At 45.1% G+C, this 20,668-nt stretch overlaps 1 protein-coding gene across 1 annotated transcript in view; it reads left to right on the forward strand.

The window, feature by feature from the left end:
- The window catches only part of BOD1L1 (biorientation of chromosomes in cell division 1 like 1), a 49,836-nt gene that overhangs the window by 13,234 nt on the left and 15,934 nt on the right, over positions 1–20,668 (forward strand). Inside the window, exons 6-15 of the mRNA XM_065913886.1 lie at positions 851–1,017; positions 2,114–2,225; positions 2,876–3,014; positions 4,052–4,124; positions 6,188–12,134; positions 14,185–14,249; positions 15,296–15,380; positions 17,545–17,588; positions 19,282–19,339; positions 20,283–20,353. Of these exons, the coding sequence (XP_065769958.1) occupies positions 851–1,017; positions 2,114–2,225; positions 2,876–3,014; positions 4,052–4,124; positions 6,188–12,134; positions 14,185–14,249; positions 15,296–15,380; positions 17,545–17,588; positions 19,282–19,339; positions 20,283–20,353 (6,761 nt within the window). The remainder of the gene's footprint in view (positions 1–850; positions 1,018–2,113; positions 2,226–2,875; positions 3,015–4,051; positions 4,125–6,187; positions 12,135–14,184; positions 14,250–15,295; positions 15,381–17,544; positions 17,589–19,281; positions 19,340–20,282; positions 20,354–20,668) is intronic.

The raw sequence follows: 20,668 nt of genomic DNA on the forward strand, positions 1-20,668 counted from the left end.
TCATAATTATCCTCATGAGGTCATTTCTGAGTACTGATGGAGGAAGAATGCTCTTAGCCTGTGAACACTCCACTTTCTCTGATCAAATGGAAATCTTACTTCTAGATGCTTTATTGGGTCTTTTCAAGGTTTTTCCTGGACAGGGCTAGATTTTCTGTATATGGGATCCAAAACGTAAGAAGATTGTTCTTTTGAGAGTACTGAGCAATACTTAGTACCACTTCATTGCTTCTTGCTGTGTCATGGGGAACTTTTCTTCCTTCCTAGGGTGGAGGGGTTTTAGTATATACTTGCTGTAGGTCCAGTTATTGATTCTTGCCTCTTCCGTAAGCGAAAGATCATAAATGGTCATTAAAATTTCAAGTTTAAAGTGTGGCTTGAAGGGAGTTTGTTCACCTTAATACTGGTAAAGTATTCATGCCAAGTCTGTTGACATACAAATGAGGATTAACTATTTGTCAAGGAAACTTAAGTAACTCTTAAAGTCTAATTTTTCTTTTGGATATGTGAGAAGCTGAAAGAAAGAAACAGTATGTAAATCAGGAGGACATTCCTGGTGGGCCATTGGTTAAGACTCTGTGCTTCCAGTTCAGGGGGCATGAGTTTAATCCCTGCCCTGAGAAGTTCTGCATGCCATGTGGCACAACCAAAGAAGGAAACCAAAAAAAAGTTTAAATAAATAAAGATATGGATTATAGCCTTTAAAAATTTCTGAATTTTCATATACTGATATTTCTCCCATTGCACCTACAAATACCCTTAAACTACTTTGATGCAGCTTTTGCCACTTGATATTGATGTTAATTGCTGATTGACAGAAATGCTCTTCTTTCTACTGGCTTTCTTCCAGATGAAGAGAAGAACAAGCAAAACAAAACAAAAACTCAAACCAGTGATCCCAGTGAAGGAAAAGCAAAAAATGTGCGGCATGCTTATGTTCACAAACCATATCTTTACTCAAAGTATTATAGTGATTCTGATGACGAACTTACTGTGGAACAACGGAGGCAGTCTATTGTAAGTCAGATTTGAGCTCTTGTTATGTTAACCTATTAAATCAGGTTGGCATACTTGACTAGTCTGTTCACAGGCTACTGGTGAGCATTCGAAACGGTGACTTATAGGTTCTACCTTCAGGAACCTTATCATTTAACTAGGCAGAGTAGATAAAAACTTGTGATGGAACTGTTCATATCATCATGATTGGTGAAAAACTGGTAATGCCCTCAGTGTTTCATAGTATGGAAATGTTTGACCTGAGTATGGATCCAGCCATAAAGAGAGATCTCATCAGCTGTTAACATATTATTAAGAGAGAAGTGCAGTCCACAAATTTCCTGCATTCGATAGTACTTCTAAGATGTACCACTGAATTATTAACAGCTTTTTAGAGAAATTGCTACCTCATTGTATGTATACATCAGTTTTAATAAGTTGACTTACAATTTCAGAAACATTAAAATATGAAAAGTTGTGCATCAAAGAATGAGGAAATACTACTCCATAAACAATGATTTGAAGGAAGTGCACCAAAATGTTAATGGTGGCTTCTCTCTTAAGAGGTTAGTTGATCAGGAGTTATGCTCATGCTTAGGATGTTTGGCACTTGGAGGCTTTGAGTTCTGGGCAGGAAAGAGATGGCAGAGTAACACAATGACTGGATCCTCCCTGGTTTCAAATACAACTACAGGAAGTCCCACATCCAAGCCCTGGGTCCTGAGAGTATAGCCAGCAAGTAACATTTATTGTAGGACCATCCTGTCACTTGAATCTGCATTTCAGCTTTCTTTGAGAAAATCAGAAAATTATGATGCTCATAGATATTTTTATAACTAGCCTTTTAATTGTAATAACAGTTTATTAAACCACCATTTCCCCAAATGATATCTTTAAGTTGATGGCATTCTGAAAGTTAGTAAGGGAAAAATATTACCTTCTGTCTCTTTTGAAACACATGCACACACACATAGACGTGTTTATAGTGGTATGTATGCACTTTTGCAGAGCCCATTAATTTGTGAGAACATCTGAAGGGCAAGCATATTTTTTTCAGGGTGTTTTTGCTCTTACTTGAGAATCTGTCAGCATTATTATGAATATTTTGTGGTTTTAGGCTAAAGAAAAAGAAGAGAGACTTTTAAGAAGGCAAATTAATAGAGAAAAACTTGAAGAAAAACGAAAACAGAAAGCAGAAAAGACAAAGTATTCAAAAGCTAAAAGTCAAGGTATAAGAGATCTTAACTTTTAATATTTTAAACCATGTACTTACATACTCTACTGACTTCTAGATATTAAAATAGCTTATGAGATATGATTATAAAATAAAGTGATAAAAATTGTAGATTTTTAAAACTATGTATTTTAAAATGTGGAAGATTTCCTTTTTAATCCGATGTCTTTAGTCACTTGTTCATTATATTTCTATATCTAAGTTAAACATTCTATCTATCACATACCAGATTATACAACTCACATCATAGCAGTTTATTTTCCAGTGATTATGGAATGAATCATCACTGGAAAATTTATTGTTAACTTGTGAGTCCTCAAGCCTTGCAGTGATATTAATGGAATTCATCTATACTTTAACTAAAATGTCAAACATTTATCTGGAATATTTCATTGGACAAAATTGAACTTACTCTGGACACTGATCTTGTTTGATGTAAAATACACACGTGTACATATATGAGCACTTAAAATAAAAAATGTAAGACTTCTCCATCTACATGAAATATTTTTATTCCAATACAACCTAGAGATATTGAAGCCATTTTTCATTTTTACAGTGATTAGAAAATCTTAATGAAGAATAAAGATTGCACTGATAAAAACTGTGTTCTGAAACATAGTTTGTTGATTGCTTCTTCCTCAGGCAAAAGCATTATGGACTTAGAAGAACCATCAACAAAAGATTTGGAGCCCAAAGCCCCCCGAATTAAAGAAGTCCTTAAAGAGCGGAAAGTTTTAGAGAAAAAGGTAGCCTTAAGCAAAAGGAGGAAAAAGGATTCCAGGTACGTATTTATTTGGCCACATTCCCATTATAACATTCTCTCGGCATGCTTTCAGAAGAGAGGCATTGAAAATGACAGTAAAGAGCCAGACCTAGAACGTGCATATTATTCCATATTTATGAAATACCTTTTAGGATTTCCTTTTCAATATTAATTCATTGTATTAATATCTATGATATTTCAAAAGAAATATTTCTAATCTCTTTCTTTTGTGGGGGTGGGGGCAGACTTTATTTGATAATGTGATGAAACCATTGGACTCTTTGCCCAGAGAAATGCATGTGCATATGCACACAGTTGTCCCTAGAGTCTCAGAGAGTGTGTAGACCCTCTGGAAGCACTCAGGAGCCATTCCCGTTCTGGACATTCAGTCACCTCTTACTGACGGTGGCTGCCTCCATTCTCTAGTCTTTCCACACACTTCAGTAGCATCTCATGCTTCTTCCCATAAACCAGAGTTCCAAGCCAAACATTGTTTTAGCACCACATGATCACGGTTAATTCTGTAAGAACTACAAAGCTGCAGAGACTGAGGATGGCTGTGTAGGCATGGGCTATAGCGTTGCTGCACCACCAGCATGCAGTTCTGTAAGTTTATTTTAGACTTGAAGGTAACTAAATCAGTAATTGTAGCTGAGTCAGTAATCTGCAGAACTCGGTGAGAGGAGGTGGCTATCATTTTTCTTACAGACTTCAGCCTTCTCGATCTGAATAAATAGAACTACTCTGTTTATTCAGAAGATAAGACTTATCAAAATGAAATTGTAGCCCATATCATATTCATCTTCAAGTGACAAATCACAAATTTTTGTTTCAAGAATACTTCCCTGTAGGACCAAGAGTGGTCCACTTCACATTCGGGATTTAGCTTTTCACTGTCAACCAGGAATAGGATTTAATTTGAAGTGCACGAGTCTCTAGGTACCAGTTAAGTGTTTTATAGTAAAGAAAAGCTAAGCTTGTTTTTAAATCTTGCTGAGAAGTTTAAATCACATTTTTTGGTCCAAAGTTCTTACTTCATGTTTTGCCCTACCTAGGAACATTGATGAGAATGCTAAAAAGAAACAGCAATCTGAAGAAGATTCCAGAGAAACACCCAAAACAAGCGAGGTATGTCTTAATTAGTAAAACCCCATTTTAAATGCTCTTCTGTTAGATATTAGCCATTCAGTTCTTTGTAGTAAAACTTAGAATACAGTCTGATTTTTTTTCTACCTTGAATAAAAAGTCCGTCGCATTCCAGCTCCCCCATCCTATTATGGCCTAAATTCTTCATTTTGGCAAGTTGATTCATGTGATCTTTTATCTGGATAACAGCAACTTTTCTCCTCTTCTCTCTTTCCCCAATTCCCCCACCTCTTGTTTCTTAAATTGACAATAATAAAATAGCCAGGAATAATAATGAAAAAGAAAAGGAGGAAAAAGCTAAAATCCCTCTGCTAACAAATCATCATTCTTTTCCATTTCTCACCCACATATGTTCATAATTTTGTAGAGCAAATGTAATCTTGCATAGTGTTTTTAACATTCCCCCATGCTCATTTCATGCTGTAGCTTCCTAATTATTGTATCTGATGGTTATATAGCTTGCATTGAATGAATATACCATAATTTAAGCATTTCCTTATAGTTGAGCACTTAGACTGTTTTCTAAGATGTGATCATTTTAAATAGTAAAACTATGTAGATAAAAATACCCTCAAAATGTTCAGTAAGTACATCTCTTCTCCTTTTTGTTTTACTGTGATAAACTTTTGTTTTCACTGGGTTTTTATCTTTCTATACACTTCCATATTTATAATTCTATAGCTGAACTATTGAATATCTTAACACTTCTAAGGGAAGCAGTAATAATTTAGTAATTAATTATTCATAGCTGGTAAATATTCTTAATACCTTTATGTAGAAATTAGAGTCATATAGTATATCCTGATATTCTAATGTTATATTTTTAATATTTAACTTTATGAGAAATTCCTGTGAAAAATGATCTCATAAGATTGTATTCACATTAATTGGTTAGAACTTATTGTAAAATTAGGTTGATGGCATTCCTGTTAGTTCTTTATTTGTGGAATTTAATTTTAAAGTATTTTTTTAAGATCTTGCTATGTCCCAGTCCCTATAGTAATAGTGTATTAATCTTCATGTTAAAGTGTAAAAAAGGTGCAGTGATAAACTGACCTAGAAACACAAAGGGCTTTCTGAGGATTTCAGCCCATTGTTTAAATAAGAATAATTATAGCTAGTTCATGAGTCCTTATTATAAAGTGTTGTTGGTCATTAACAGTAGTTCAGTCAGCACCAGACTGTGGGTCAGGAGGAAGGTTTGGCTGCTTTGGTCTATTGGTATCTTCCCTTGGATATGAACATGTACATCTGGTGTATATGAGTACTGTTAGTTACCATGAGTTTCTATGTACATTTGAAGCTTCCTAAATAAACTGTCTTACAGGTAACCTAAATTCATGAAGTTCCCATAGATAATTTGCATTTCTAAATTAAAATGTAAGATACCTTTATTTCATTGTAATATTTTTAATTGCCTTCATTAGGTATTAAGCTTTTGGACTAAAAAGAACTAATGTCATTCTTTCAGCTTCTGTTCATTAGTGACCACTGGGCATTAGTGGGCTTTATTAATTTAAAGTCTGAGAAGGCCTTCAAATGCCTGGACGCACCTCAGGAGAAAGAACTACTCCCTATAAAGATGCTGCTATTATAGTGGGAAGAGTATTAGACCTGGAATGAAATTATCTGAACTCATTGCTGGGTGTCTCATTATTGAACCTTCCTGAGTTTCAGGTTCCTGATGCATAGAAATAAGTTAGTACCTACCAACTGCTGGCAGAGGTGAAATAAGTAAGGTGTAGCATGTGGTAAAGAATTCACCTGCCAATTCAGGAGACACAGGTTCGACACCTGGGTCAGGAAGATTGCCTGGAGAAGGAAATGGCACACCACTCCAGTATTCTTGCCTGGGAAATCCCATGGACGGGGGAGCCTGGCAGGCTACAGTCAGTGGGGTAACAAAGAGTCGTGTGGCTTAAGAACTTCAACAACAACAACAAGCATGTTACAACATTCAACATACTAAATGCACCCAAATTTTAGATTTGAATATAAAAACTAATCTTAGTAGGTCTCATATTTTAACTTTTATTTTCTTACAGCATTGTGAAAAGGAAAAAGCCTCTTCTTCCAAGGATTTGAAGCATGTTCATGCAAAGAGTGAACCAAGTAAACCTGCCCGGAGACTTTCAGAGTCTTTGCACCCAGCTGATGAAAACAAAAATGAATCCAAAATAGAAAGGGAACACAAGAGACGGACTTCTACCCCTGTTGTGGTGGAAGGAGTGCAGGAAGAGACTGACACAAGGGATGGAAAAAGGCCAGCGGAACGCTCAGAAAGTGGCACAGAAGAGCCCCAGAAACAGAAAGGCACGCTCAAAAACGAAAAGCATCTAAAGAAAGATGATTCAGAAACACCACATTTAAAAAGCCTGCCTAAGAAAGAGGCGAAATCCTCCAAGGAAAAGCCTGAAAAAGAGAAAACTCTGTCAGAAGACAAACCGTCTATAAAACATAAGTACAGAGGTGACAGTGCACATAGAGCAGGTGATGAGGCTGAGCTTCACTCTTCTGAGAGAGGCGTGAAAGATGAAAACGGTCAGAAGGCAAGCCAGCAAACGAAACTTGCGTCAGATGATAAAGCTGAACGAAGAAGTAAACACCGGAATGAAAGGAAACTGTCAGTTTTGGGCAAAGACGGTAAACCAGTTTCTGAGTATATCATAAAAACCGACGAGAACGTTCGTAAAGAAAATAAGAAAGAGAGGCACGGGTCAGCCGACAAAATGAAGGCAGAGCACAAATCAAGAAGATCAAGTGATTCTAAAATTCAGAAGGACTCTCTGAGCTCCAGGCCACATGGAAGCACAGTACAGAGAAGAAGCGAAAGTTACTCCGAGGATAAATGTGATAATGACTCGACTAACGCAGATAGCAATTCCAAACCAGAAGAGGTGGTTCACAAGGACAGGCGGAGAACCAAGAGCTTGTTGGAAGAGAAACTTGTGTTGAAGTCTAAGTCCAGAAGCCAAGGCAAACAGTTGAAAGCATCTGAAACAGAATCACAAGAAAATAGCACGAAACTGGCGACCACTCCAAAACCAGAGAAGGAGAAGAACACTGAAGAAGGTGACCCAGAGAGACAGCGCAAGTCCAAGGTTGAAGACAGACCTTCGGAGGAGAGCGGTGTGGACCCCACGTCAGAGAGCGCGGCCCCTTCAGCACACAGTGTGCAGAGAGAGTCTGGCCACAGGGCGAAGTTGCCGCCAGCAAAGGAGAGGTGCAAGAGTGACAAGGAGTCAGGCGCCACCAGACTCGAGAGAAGGCTGTCAGAAGGGCACAAAAGCAGGAGCTTAAAGCACAGTAGTAAGGACGCGAAAAAGAAGGAAGACAACAAAACAGAGGACAAGGATGGGAAAGAAGGTGACGGCAGTCACGAGAAGCCCAGAGGAAGTGGTTCGGTCGTAGAGAAGAAGTTAAGTAGAAGGTTGTGTGAAAATCGAAGAGGCAGTGTATCCCAAGAGACGGCTAAAGGAGAAGAAAAACCAGCAGCAAACCCTTCGTGCGCTCCCAGTAGTTCCTCCCTTCAGAGACCAAAAAAAAGTGATCCTGCCCTGACACCTGAACAAGAGCCAATGGAAACTGACCCCGAGCCAGCCACGGAAAATGCAGCAGAAGTCCGCAAAACCCACGATGGCAGCAGTAGCTCTCAGCAAGACCTTGACTCAGAAAATGTTACGAAGCAAAAAACTACCGCTGCAGTCCTGAAGGAGGAGTTACAGACTCCCACGGGGGACTCAAAAACAGCATCTCCGGCCTGTAGATCAGGACGTGGAACAGGAGCTGTTGGTAATTCTGAAAAGCACGCTGACCATAGAAGCACCCTGACCAAGAAAATGCATCTCCACAGCTCCGTGTCCAAACCTAACTCTGGGGAGAAGGAGTCTGCTCAACGAGGAACTCACGAAATGAATGTAGACTCTGAAACGGGTCACTGTTTGTTACCCCATGCCCCGTCAGAAAGTGACAGGGCACAGAAGAATTTGAAAACCACCACCAAGCCCACTGAAGAACGCCTTGCTCCAGGAGACGCCACTCTTAAACATTCCACAAAGGTAGATCCCGCCCCGTCCTTAGGCCCCATGACTGCTGGGCCTCAGAAACAGTCTCACGATTCAGGGGTGCCTCCTGTAGTTGACAAAAGAACTGGGTCAGAAGGTGCCACAGCCAGCACCTCGCTCGTCCACCACTCTGAAATCACTAAGCAAAGCTGGACTGTTGGGGAATCAGAAGTCCCTAGGACAAGTGACAGCAGAGAAAGCGATGCAGTTTCTATGGTAGATACACCAGCAGAAGCCAGCGTGGAGAGTAGAGGACGCATTCCGGAGGTTGCCCAGGCCTTTGTGCCGCACAGCAGGCAAGAGAAAGCAGACAGGCCTGTGGGCAGTGAGTCAGCAGACAGGACGGTGGGAAATGAGGATGCTGACAAGGAAGGTGGCTTGACGGAGGCGGATGGGAAAGGAAGGGACTCAAATTCGAAGCAGACAGTTAGGGCTTCTATAGAAAATGGTGACAAGGCTGGTGCTGCTGTTGATCAGGTGGTAGGCATGAGTACAGAAACAGATCCTCTTGGACTTGAGCAGAGCAGAGGCCCAGGTGAAGCCAAAAACACACCAGCCGATGCTGACAGAAGGCACGGACACAGTGAGGTGGACACCAGTGCCGGAAGCAGCGCCGTGTCCTCTATTCTACATCAAAGGAGCGGGAAAGCTGAGACACCGACAGCCAGGCCTGGTAGAGGAGAAAAGGCTTCCATCGCCAGCAGCACTGAGGGGAAGGACAGCAGTGTTCCCCTAAACCCGGTGAAGGCGGGGACAGCCACAACCACATCTGCAGAGACGGTGGAGGGTGGGGTGGCCGTGCCTTGCACAAGCATTGAGGCAGACGAAGGCCTCACGACAGGCACGTGCTCCGAAAACCACCCTCTTCATGTCGGGGTGGAAGCCAGGGAAGGCACTGTCTTTGCCGCGGCAGAGGAAGGTGGGGGTGTCGTCACAGAAGGATTTGCAGAAAGTGAAACGTTCCTCACAAGCACCAAAGAAGGAGAAAGTGGGGAATGTGCCCTGGCTGAGCCTGAAGAAAGAAAGACAGAATCTGCGACGGCCCCCGCGGGGACCACCGGGGCTAATGCCAGGAGCGCAGCCTCCGAGGAGAAGGATGACGCTGTGACCAGCGCAGGCTCTGAGGGCAAGTGCGATGGGTGTTCAGGTGGAGACTCGGACCTCGTGGAAGGAACGGTCACGTTTATCAGTGAGGTTGAGAGTGACGGGGCAGTAACAAGCGCGGGGATGGACATCAGGGAGGGGTCCCTGAGCAACGAAGAGTTGGATGGATTCCGGAGCAGCCCTCTGAGAGCAGGTCCCAAGAAGGAAAGCGAGGGGACGGTGACGTGCACAGGGGCAGGGGGAAGAAGAGACGGCGGCGTCTTGTGCTCCGCAGCTGGCGTGGGGCTACAGGAGCAGCGCAGGGTGACGGGGGACCCCGGGGGCCTGGTAGACACCCCCACGCCCGCGGCAGCCACCGCTGCCCAGAAGGAAAGCGCTTCAGTAATGGATGGCCCCGAGGGTGAGAGTGCCGTCACCAGCACCGGGATCACGGAGGAGGATGCGGAGGGCCTGGCGAGCTGCACAGGTTCGGAGGAGAGCAGCGAAGGCTTTGCCCTGAGTTCCGAATCCGAAGAAAACGAAGAGAGTGCCATGGACAGCACAGTAGCCAAAGACCCCACTGATGCGCCGGTGGTGGCTGCAGGCCCCGGCGACGACGAGGGCGTGGTGACCAGCACGGGCGCCAAGGAGGACGAGGACGAAGGGGAGGGCGTGGTGACCAGCACTGGCCGGGGGAACGAGGTCGGGCACGCGTCCACGTGCACAGGGATGGAGGAGGAGAGCGAAGGGGGGTCGGTCTGCGAGAGTGCAGGAGGGGACGGGCAGCTCGGCCCTGCGGCGGGCCTCGTGGATGCCGAGGCCGGCGGCACCGTCCCGCATGCGAATGAGAGTACCGTGGACAGCGTGAGTGGCGCGGAGAAGGACGCTAAAGACGCCGAGATCTGCTCCAGCGCCAAAGGGGTCGTGGAGAGCAGCGTCAGCAGCGGGGTTGCAGCAGAGGGCGTGGCGGCTCCCGCTCCCGAGGGTCGCCAGGGGCCCATGACCAGCGCGGCTTCAGACCGCAGGGACAGTGAGCTCAGCCGAAAGGAGAAAGCCGACGACACCACGCCCTCCACCGGCCTGGTGGGGGGCAGTTACGAGGCTCTCGTGTCCGCGGCTGTCCCAGAACACGCGCCTCCTCACACATCGCCGGGCGAAAAAGAAGATGAGGGTGTCATCACCTCCGTGGAAAATGAAGACTGTGACGGCCTCGTGGCCGCCACAGCCAGTGACAGTATCGCCAACCAGGCCGGGGTGGCTGGGGCTTCAGGTGAAGGGAAGGGCTTGGTGATCTCCACCAGCACGACAGACGATCTCACCCCACAGCTCAGCACCGTGGTAGACGTGGGGGCCAGCCGTTCAAGCGCCCCAAGACCCGAAGAGAGCGTGGAGGGCGCCAGAGTGAAGGTGGAGGAATTCGAGGCCCCCATGCCCAGCGCGGCGTCGGGTGACGGGAGCCAGTGCACAGCTGCGAGAAACGAGGAGAAAGACGAGTGTGCCATGATTTCCACGAGCATCCGGGAGGAGTTCGAAGCGCCCATTTCCAGCGCGGCAGCCCTCCACGGCGCCCAGAGTCCGCAGCTGGCGGCAGCCGCGGAGGACCGAGCCGAAGGGCTGGCCCCCGTGAGCGCCGACGACTTCGAGGGGCCCACGCCCAGCGCGCCCGCGCAAGCCGAGAGCCCCCTCGCTTCAACCAGCAAGGAGGAGAAGGACGAATGTGCCCTCATTTCCACCAGCATCGCGGAAGACTGCGAGGCCTGTGTTTGTGGTGTGGCTACGGAACGGGAGCATGAGCCACCCGTCCTGGAGGAGAAGGACGGCAGCGCCATCATCTCCACAAGCTCCGGAGAGGACTGCGAGGGCCCCGTGTCCAGTGCGCTCGCTCGAGAGGACGCCCGGGCCTCGGTCACGCCGGCGGAAGAGACGAGCGACGCGGCCATGATTTCCACCAGCACCTCAGAAGGCTGTGAGGCGGTCATGGCGGGCGCCCTCCCGCAGGAGGAGGAGCCGCCCGTCATCGCGGGCCCAGAGGACGTGAGCGACGCCGCCATCATCTCCACCAGCACGGCCGAATGCCTGCTGGCCCCCGCTGGTCTCGACAGGCAAGAAGAGGTTCATCCGAGTGCAGGCAGCCCCAAAGGAAAGGATGCCCCGTCAGCCACGAAGACGAGCCCTCCTCAGGCCACTCTGTCCAGCCTAATGGCTGAGGACACGTGTCAGTGTCCTGGGCCCTCCACAGGGGGCAAAGCAGTGGGCCCCGTGGTGGCACGGGGCACTGGGGAAGGGCATGACCGGGCATTGGTCAGCATGCTCTCTGCAGGTGTCAGGCGGGTGTTGGAGAACAAGGGGCTTGCCAAGGACTGTGCAGGCAGAGTTCAGAGAGCAGATGAAAGGCCTGAGGCAGGGACATCAGGGGGCAGCACGCCAGCGAGGTGTCCAGCCGGGGGGAGCGGGGACTCACCTGTCGACCCGCAAGGACCAGAGCAGGCGCCCGAGGGCACCTGCGTCAGTGTGCGCTGTTTGACAGCAGTCAGTCCCGGTGCTAAGAAAGCTGATGACCCGCGGGGGCCTGAGGGCGACTTGAAAACCACCACCGCGGAATGTGTTAATGGCCAGGAGTCAGAACCGGCTCCTTCCCACACAGCAGCCCTCCCCACCGCCTGCGATGTAGCGCTCTCAGCTCCTGAGCAGGAGCAGAACTTGACCAGCAGGGGTGACCACCGCGGCCAGTGCACTGTCCCAGCGTCCGCTGAGAAAACAGGAGAAGAGGACAGCGTGACCAAGTCCTGCCAGCAAGAAGGTCTTCAAGTCACTGTTTCTTCTGAAGAAAATTTGCGTGACCTAGGTGAGACTCTTTAAGTACAAATTTTCGTGTTTTATAAAAATAATTGTATGTACAGGACATTTAAGACGGTTTTGTTTGTGAAAGTGAAGTCGCTCAGCCGTGTCCAACTCTTTGGGACCCATGGACTGTAGCCTACCAGGCTCCTCCATCCATGGGATTTTCCAGGCAAGAACACTAGAGTGGGTTGCCATTTCCTTCTCCAGGAGATCTTCCTGACCCAGGGATTGAACCCGGGGCTCCCACATTGTAGGCAGACGCTTTACTGTCTGAGCCACCACGGAGGTTTTGGTTCTAGAATGTAGCAAAATCACTGTCATCCAACTTGAGGGTCAGGCTTCTCTAAATCATGTTTAAACGGTTAGTCTTAGACCCACTGCTCATGTGCGACATGGGCAGTGAGGAGGCTGCCAGCTGTCTCGTCGGCTGGACAAGTGTCGTCTGTAGGACTGTTGCAAGTTACTGAGCATCTTTGACCTTCCGGTTTCTTATCAGTCAAAGTGAAGGCACCTTACAACAGTGTGTGAAAGGAGCTGTTTTTAAATCCTCATTTTACAAATGAAAGTCCAGAGAGTTTAAATAACTTGCACAGTATTCGGATGCCTCTTAGGAAAAAAAGTACATCTGAGCCTCAGCTTTCTGTTGTGTGAGAAGGGGACAGTAGCACATAACAACCCCGTTCCAGCCATCATGTGACTTATTACAGATTCCAGGTGTGTGTCAGTTCAGTCTAGCTGACTGCTTCTAATTATGTTTTATTTAGCAGCGTTTGTTGTTTGTGTAAATGGACTAGTTTCTGGCTTAGTATTTGAAGAAGAAAAGAATCATGTTCTCTCGTGCTAGATTTCAGAGAGTGCCAGTCTTGTTGGAAACTTGGTAATTTTCAAAGGTGTAAGCTTGGAGCTCAGTCATTGATTACCACTTACCCACCCACTTCAGACACATAATACCAAGTACCACTGTGGATTCAGAGATGGTGGGAAGATGGTTGTGAATCCAGCCACATATTGTGTTTGGGCTGTGATACAGCACTGTGACAGGTGCTTAGGACAGGCTTAACAGGATGCTGTGAGAACTCAGAGTGGGTACGTGGGCTGGACGGGAAGCAAGCAGGGAATGCTGTCTTCCTCTCCACTCTGTGTAAATGGGAGCAAGCTGCGCTTTTAAGCTGAAATACCATCTAAGTGCTACTCCGGAGGCTGAGGCCTGTTCCTTATGGGGACTTAGGAGACACTGAGATGTTCCAAGGGTTGAAATAAATGACTTTAAATTTATTTGTTGACTTTGACTTAGGGTGAGTTGAATGCTCTGAAAGTTTCTCTGATTCAGCCATTGCTACAGTCTGTTATTCCTCTTGCCTCCTGCCTCTCCTTCCCTTTGAAGGAGCAGGAATAGAAGGACTTTTAGCAAGGAAAAGTCCACAGCCTCCTGGAGAAAGGAAGGGTTTTCTTGGGAGGCTTCCATGTGGGCAGGTGAGAGGAACAGTTCCCAGGTCAGGAGAGAAGGAAGGAAAGGGACAGGTTTGAGTCCAGTAGAGAAAACCCTGTTCCCTTTTTATCTGCGTCACAGTTTTTAACTTTTAGGTTCAACTTTACTGTGTCAGCACAAAGCAAGTAAAATGAATGTGTTCACAAATCACTGTCTTTATTAGAAATATATCTCAGTGGCCTTGAATGTTTTCTTTTAGGGACAAGCTTGATATTTATAGATATCTATAGAAAAATACTTGAAAATAAGACGTCCTCGCAAATGATAGCATATCATCCTTTGTGGGCGGCCATCATAGCAGCAAGAAACATTTTTACACACATTCCATCCCCCCAAATGTGAGGGCTGAGCACCCCCGAAAATGAGTGAATGACCTCTTGCCTTTTATCTGAGAATTTTCGGACATATTCCCCTTTATTGTTTTCTGCTGACAGCAAACTAAAGCAGGATGGGAGAGGGCATGGCCTGTCTAGATAGTAACTAGACAACGTTCTGTTACCTTTGGACTCAAGATGTATTTTGCAAGCAAATTCTTAAACTGATTGAATGGTTTGCATTTCTTTAGGCAAGGAAGAGTCTCCATCGAATGCTCTGGGGGGACTGGGACTGAAAACCAACTTGAAACCTGAGGTATGGCTGATTATTCAGTTATGCTGAACTGTCAGTGGTGTATGTACCTTTTCACCATATGTAGATGTATGTACATGAGCAGAATGCAGCCCCCGCTCTCACTGTACTGAAGCTATTTCAATTCTGTTATTGTCACGTCTTGTGAGGGAAGAGTTCAGAGCCTCAATAGTCTCAGCTGATAGCACCATCATCAATCCATCCACTCAAACCAGAAACCCAAGGGTCACCCTCAGTCACCCCACATTTCATCTATTGCTGGTTCTCATCGTCTCCATTCCCAAAATGTAACTTGAATCCACCTATTTCTGTTTCTACGGCTCCCACCCCGTCTAAGCCTCTGCCCGGGTAGGTAGTGTCCCCATTCTGCTTCCTCTCCAGCCCCTCCTCCAGTCTTCATCCAGCCCTGAGGGTTAGCTTGAAAAGCATAAATTAGGTCATGTCATTGCTCTGCTTGAAATTTCCAGTGACTTCTCATTGCATTTAGAATAAAATCTAGTTTGGGAGGAGGTTCTCTTGTTCTTCTGCCACAACCTGTGTGCTTTACACAATTTAGTCTCCGTGCCCCCTTCCCGCCTGATCTCCTGGCACCTCGGAGGCCACATGACAAGATAGTGGTAAACATGGGGGCTGTGAGCGCAGGGCAGAGGCGCCTCAGCCCACAGCAGGGCCAGTGGGTGGGAGGGAGACGGCTTGCAGGAGGACGTTGGAGTGGACTTTTGCAAACAGGGTGGGAGTGTACCCGAGGACACAAAGGGAGAGCCAGTCGTGAGTCCTGAGCATTGCCATAGTTCCGGGGCTGAGCTGCGCTGAGACTTCAAGCCTCTTAAAGAAGTGGGACCAGATCAGGAAGGACTTGTGTGCTGTACTCAGCATTTCACTTTAGCGCAGTAGGAGAGCCACTGATAGATGAAATACGAGATTACTTTTACCTTTTTGTTCCTAAAGGTTGACATGATGCTGAGTGCTTTGTTTAACTCACTTGAGGTGAATTAACTTCTTATTTCAAAAACCTCATTTACCTTCTTACGGTGCCTTGGACTTTTTAGGTATTTGTGCCGTCAGGGGAAGAGAAAAATCATGACGTTTCAGCACCACCAGGAAGTCCAAGTGGGGGAAAGCTGAGTGGAACAGGTAAACTCCTTTTAGCAGTTGTTCACATTATTTTTTCCTTACGTGTGGGTTTATCTTTTATTACCACTTAAAATTTATAGCTAATTCGTAATAAAACATTGACAGGCTATATGGATTTACCTCTCATTTTTTAACATAGGTTAGAGAAAACTCTTTGCTATTTCATTTTTAACTTACACTTTTTCTTCATCAAGTGTTAACCTCAGTCAAAATCACATAAGGTTGTTGTTTAAATCTGATGTCTCCGAATAATTGTGGCCAAACGAGCTGCTTTGGAGCAGACCCTTGTTCTCACCCACAAGTGTGTCTCTGTGGTCCTCCCTGTCCTTCAGGCACCATCACAGCTCATTTCCAAAAGGCTAGTCTGCGCCCATGCGCCCACTTCTTTTAATCTCACGCTCTTGACCCCTGGGCTCTGGCCATTGCTGCATCATTGAAGCTCCTCCCCGCTTGCAGAGCCTCTGCTGTCTCTCTCTGCGCCAGTCTTCAGCGTCCGCTAAAGGTGTGAAGGGAAGAATCTCAGCCTCAGACAGGGTTAGGACAGCAGCTCTCAAACACTTCGGTCTCCGGACCACTTTACACATGACGTCATGTAAATCTGACCACCTGCCAGAGACCCTCACTACACCACCATCACCCTGGGGATGACGTGTTTAATATAGGCGGTGGGTGGCAGTATATTCAGTGTGAGGGGGACACAAGCATCCAGTCCATAGCATTCAAAACACTGAGAAGTTCAGGCAAAACACGATCCAGGAGCAGAGACATCTTTCGAAGTCCCGGTTTCTTACCTTCTCTCTTAATCCCCAGCAGAAGCAGTCGCTTTCCCATTCTTGGCCTCTAGGAAGGTACCTTGTGCTGTCATTCATGGCCGAAATCCTGAGACTTCTAATTCAGTTTAGGTGCCTGAGTTATTACATTTTCTATAATTTTTTTTTAAACTCAGCTATGTCTTGTGGGCATCCTTCGTTGTCAGTGTATACAGATCAACTTCATTTGTTTTAATAGTGGTCTGTAATGCATGGTCCCACCTGTTGTTAGGTCTTTTAGTGACCTCCAGTGTTTCTGGGTTTTACTGTTATAAATAATGCTTGCAGTGAGCTTCAATATATGTGTGACCATGTACTTCCCCTAGTGTTTTTGAAAAAGTAAACCGAGAGGTCAAAGAGCATATACGTTTAAATTTTCATTTCAAGCACTTGATATCCCCCCTAATTTGGAGACAAATATTGAAGAACAAGTAGGTGTGTATTCGGTGCATCAGGCAAAGAGAAAGGCAGTGTGTGAGCAGTGGTGTGTGTAAATCCTCAGTCCGGGCTATCTGGGGCTGTCAGGGTGGGGATCTTCCAAGGCAAACCATCTGAAAGGGCAGACTTTGAAGTACATGACCACAGGAACCTTATAAGCAGAAATACCAGGGGTTCCTGGAAGACCACCCCAAGACCTGGTAAGCCACTTGTCCTGACGTGTTAAAACCCTAACGATGACTAATCTTCCCAAAACTTGGATAGATGGTATTAGTTAAAATTCCTGTGTATGTGTTATATAGTACACATAATTAACATACCATTTGTTAATTGTCAAGAAGGTAATATTTTTGGATTCTAAAGTTCTTTGTTCCCAGAGTTATATTTCAGACTGTGTTTAGGTACAGTTCAATAAGAGATCTACTTACGTAAAAGGAAGTTGTTTAAAAGAAAAATGTGTGTTCTGTCATTGTTGAGTAGAAACAGTAGGCCTTGTACTTCAGTCTTCCAAAGAATATAAATAGACCTTTGCTGTTCTAGGGGATAAGATCTAACTCTTCATTTGATGGGATTATTTTTAAATGAACCAGTGTTACCCTGTCACTTAACAGTTACAGCGTAGACCTTCCCCACCTTCCTTCCAAGCCTCAGATCGCCAACATGGTTAAATCACTGTAGTGATCTAATGGATCGCTGGCATTACTCTAAAAACAGGAAACGTTATTTTTGTCGTTGTTCTGGTCATGTGACACAACATAGATGATATTGATAGAAAATAATTGGCCCAGAAGTTATAATTCACAGAGGCAGCTTGGCCCCTTAGCAACAGTCTCACTTAACTGAAAAGCTCTCGATCTGTTTCTATAGTTCAGAACCAGCTTTCAGCTTCCTTATTACTCATTTTTGTCTTTGAACAGTTGAACTGCAGAGGGAGCCTTCGCTGGCTGTTGAATCACCAAATGTAAGTCACCGTAATTGTTTGGATTTTGTTGTTATCACTTGGGATTATTCTGATTTGGGGTTTTGAAAGTGATTACATTTATGGAAGGGGCTGGCCCTGCTTTTTTTTAGGAGGTGAGGCCATTTGTAGTGTGCTCTCCGTTGAAATTCAGCCTACTCACATCTTTAATTTCATGTTCAACTTAATCCACTGATGTCAGGAAATTTAGTTGCTTTTCTCAGAAAAAAAGGAGTCACTCTGAATTCAGCAGCCTTATGTTCTAGTGGCTCTTTAGGCCAATATCATGAGAGAGAACCAAGGAAACAGAAGAAGGAATATCATGAAACAAAACCAAGGAAATAGAAGAAGGAAATATCGTGAGACAGAACCAAGGAAATAGAAGAAGGCCCAGATCCCTCGGACTTGGGAGCTCCCCTGGTAATCTTAATGAAATTCTTTGAACAATTGGGAGCTTTCTATTTTTTATTGCTATAATAGGACTGCAAATTGGACTGTGGTGTTTTAAATTATCCCGGTGCTGTAGACCAAACCAACTTTAAGAACTTCACTGTATATCTTTAGAAAGTGTTTGTGAATGTACTGAACTGTAATTGCCATGAATACATATTTTTTTCCTAGCTGTGGCTCTCATAATCCCTTTTGTCCTTGAAGGAATTTTTTTGTTTTTTGGTCTTAATGCATAGAGGAGTGCACATTTTGTAAAATGCTTGTGAATCACAGATAGTCACATTCTCTCCAGTGTCACTAGGAGACTCAGAAGAGCCCTGCTTCCCACCAAACACCTGTGGTGGAGGGGGGCTTCCCTCCCCCTGTTGAGACATCCCAGGCTGTATCTAGGCCCTCAACCCAGTCTGCTGAGGGAAAGGGAGAGAAAATCCCCACTTGGTTCTGTTGGGGTTTACCCTCGAACAGCTCAAAGGATTCGAAATGTGGCTGCTTCTCCAGGGCTGCCCCACCGGGTGCTGCAGCAGCTGCCTTTCCCTATCTGAGCATGTCTGTCCTCCTTTCCAAATAGGAAATTCTGTAGCTGGGGTTTAGAATGTTGCAGGATATTCTGGGGGCTTCCAAGGTGGCTTTAGTGTGGTAAAGAACTCACCTGCCAGTGCAGGAGACGTAAGAAACTCGGGTTCAATCCCTGGATGGGGAAGATCCCTGGAGAAGGGAGTGGCAGCCCACTCTAGTGTCCTTGCCTGGAGAATCCCATGGACAGAGGAGCCTCGTGGGCTACAGTCTGTGGGGTTGCAAAGAGTCGGACACGACTGAAGTGACTGAGCAGATATGAGGGATATCTGGAGACTTTCCCTCAGTTTAAAAAAACAGTAAAATGGACAAAGTTTACCTGAGGGAAACATTATAATAGATTGACAGAATCCTTCAACATTTTTTAAAAAAGAAAATCATGAAGGATCATTGGATGGGAAGAGAATTTTCAAAGTTTTTTCTCTCTTTATTTCTTACTCTTTTACCATAACTGCTTTAAAGACAAGGAGAGTAAACATAGTAGGATGCTAATTTGTTAAACTGAAACTTCTTCAAAAAGAAAGTGTCCTCTGCTCTTGAACTTCTGGGTGAAATTTAAAAGAACACGTTCTTCAGTCCCTTTAAGCGTTCTCACAAATGGCCAGATTATTTTCTAGATATTCAAGATTTTTGTGAGAATATCCATAAATAGTCTTTTCTATTGTGTGTTTAGGTCGAAAATGCAGGCTCAGAAACAACTGGAATTCATGGGAAATTTTATAGCAAAGAAGGTAAGTTAATGAATTTCATAGTATAATTTAAATATTAATTGTAATTGTCATTTGTCTAGTGCCTTTTATGTGGCAGGCCCTGTGCTAATTATAATTACTTTGCAAATTTTTAATCATGTAACATATAATCCAGTAAAGTGAGCATTCACCGCATCACATCTGTAGTTGAGGAAACAGACAGAGAGAGCAGGCCAGTGGCTCCTTCAAGATCACGTAGCTTATAAATGGTCCCTTGCCTTAAATAACAACTAGAGTTTGGCAGGAACCTCACAAAGGGTTTATCCATTGTGAATACAAAGTGTATAATCCCCTGTGGTTTGTCTCATAGGAGAGGCTCTGTGCTGCGTAGTTAACTGTGTTGCCTTCTGACAAGCAGCCTCCGTGTGGTAGCAGACCAGGGACGTCATTATGTGCTTGTTCCGGGAGTCAGGCCTTATTCCACGCCTCCCGTAGAGACTGCCAGCTCCAGAGGGCCAGTTCTGGTCTCAGAACAACTACAGAGTTGTATTGATTCCCACTGATGTTGTTCATTCCCTGTCAGGAATGGGGAAAGAGGTCTTAATCCCCTGTACAGTTATTTTTTATTTGTATCGCTCCTTCCGTTAGAGGACAGTTAGTGTGCAAGTGTGACTCGTCCGTGAGTGCCAGAGAGAGCGGCTGTGCGTGCCCTGGACACGCGCTCGTGCTCTGCTGCTCGGGCTGGGGGAGTGGCCGTGGAGTCTGCCGTGTAAATGCCAGGGAGCCTGTCCCTGACCCCGCTCACGCATGCTGAAAGGGAAATCCTGGAACTTAACCTGACATAGTTGTGTAAGGATCACACCACAATCACTTGTCAAGTCCCTTCCTCTTTTCCTTTCCCATTTCGCACATGTGCCTAAAGTAAGTATTGGAGTATACTTAAGGGGGTTTGTTTTTTCTTTTTTCTTTTATATTTCTTACTCAGAGACATCCAATGGTGGAAAAGACAACACAGAAGCCTTAAGATGTCGCAGCGTTGAAGCAAATCCTAAAGAGGTGGGTTTTGGTAGGAAACTCAAGTGCTTCCATGTTTTATGAATAGTGCTTCCTCCTGCACACAAGGGCTTTTAGCTCTCTGTATAAATGAGAAATTAAATGTGTTAATAGGTATTATGAGTTCTCTATATCTGTTACTTGTTTATGCTTTTGTAAGATTAGGTAATTTAGCAGGTTGTAGAATTATTTGGACATGTCTGTACTGTTTTTTAATATGCTGCCTTTCATCAGCCTTTTAATGGGTCACCAAGAGAGCAGAAAAATGCTGCCAGTTAATTTATGACATGCCATCAATTACAAAACTAGATTGACTTC

Source organism: Muntiacus reevesi, chromosome 22, assembly GCF_963930625.1.
Source record: "Muntiacus reevesi chromosome 22, mMunRee1.1, whole genome shotgun sequence".
Lineage (NCBI taxonomy): Eukaryota > Metazoa > Chordata > Mammalia > Artiodactyla > Cervidae > Muntiacus > Muntiacus reevesi.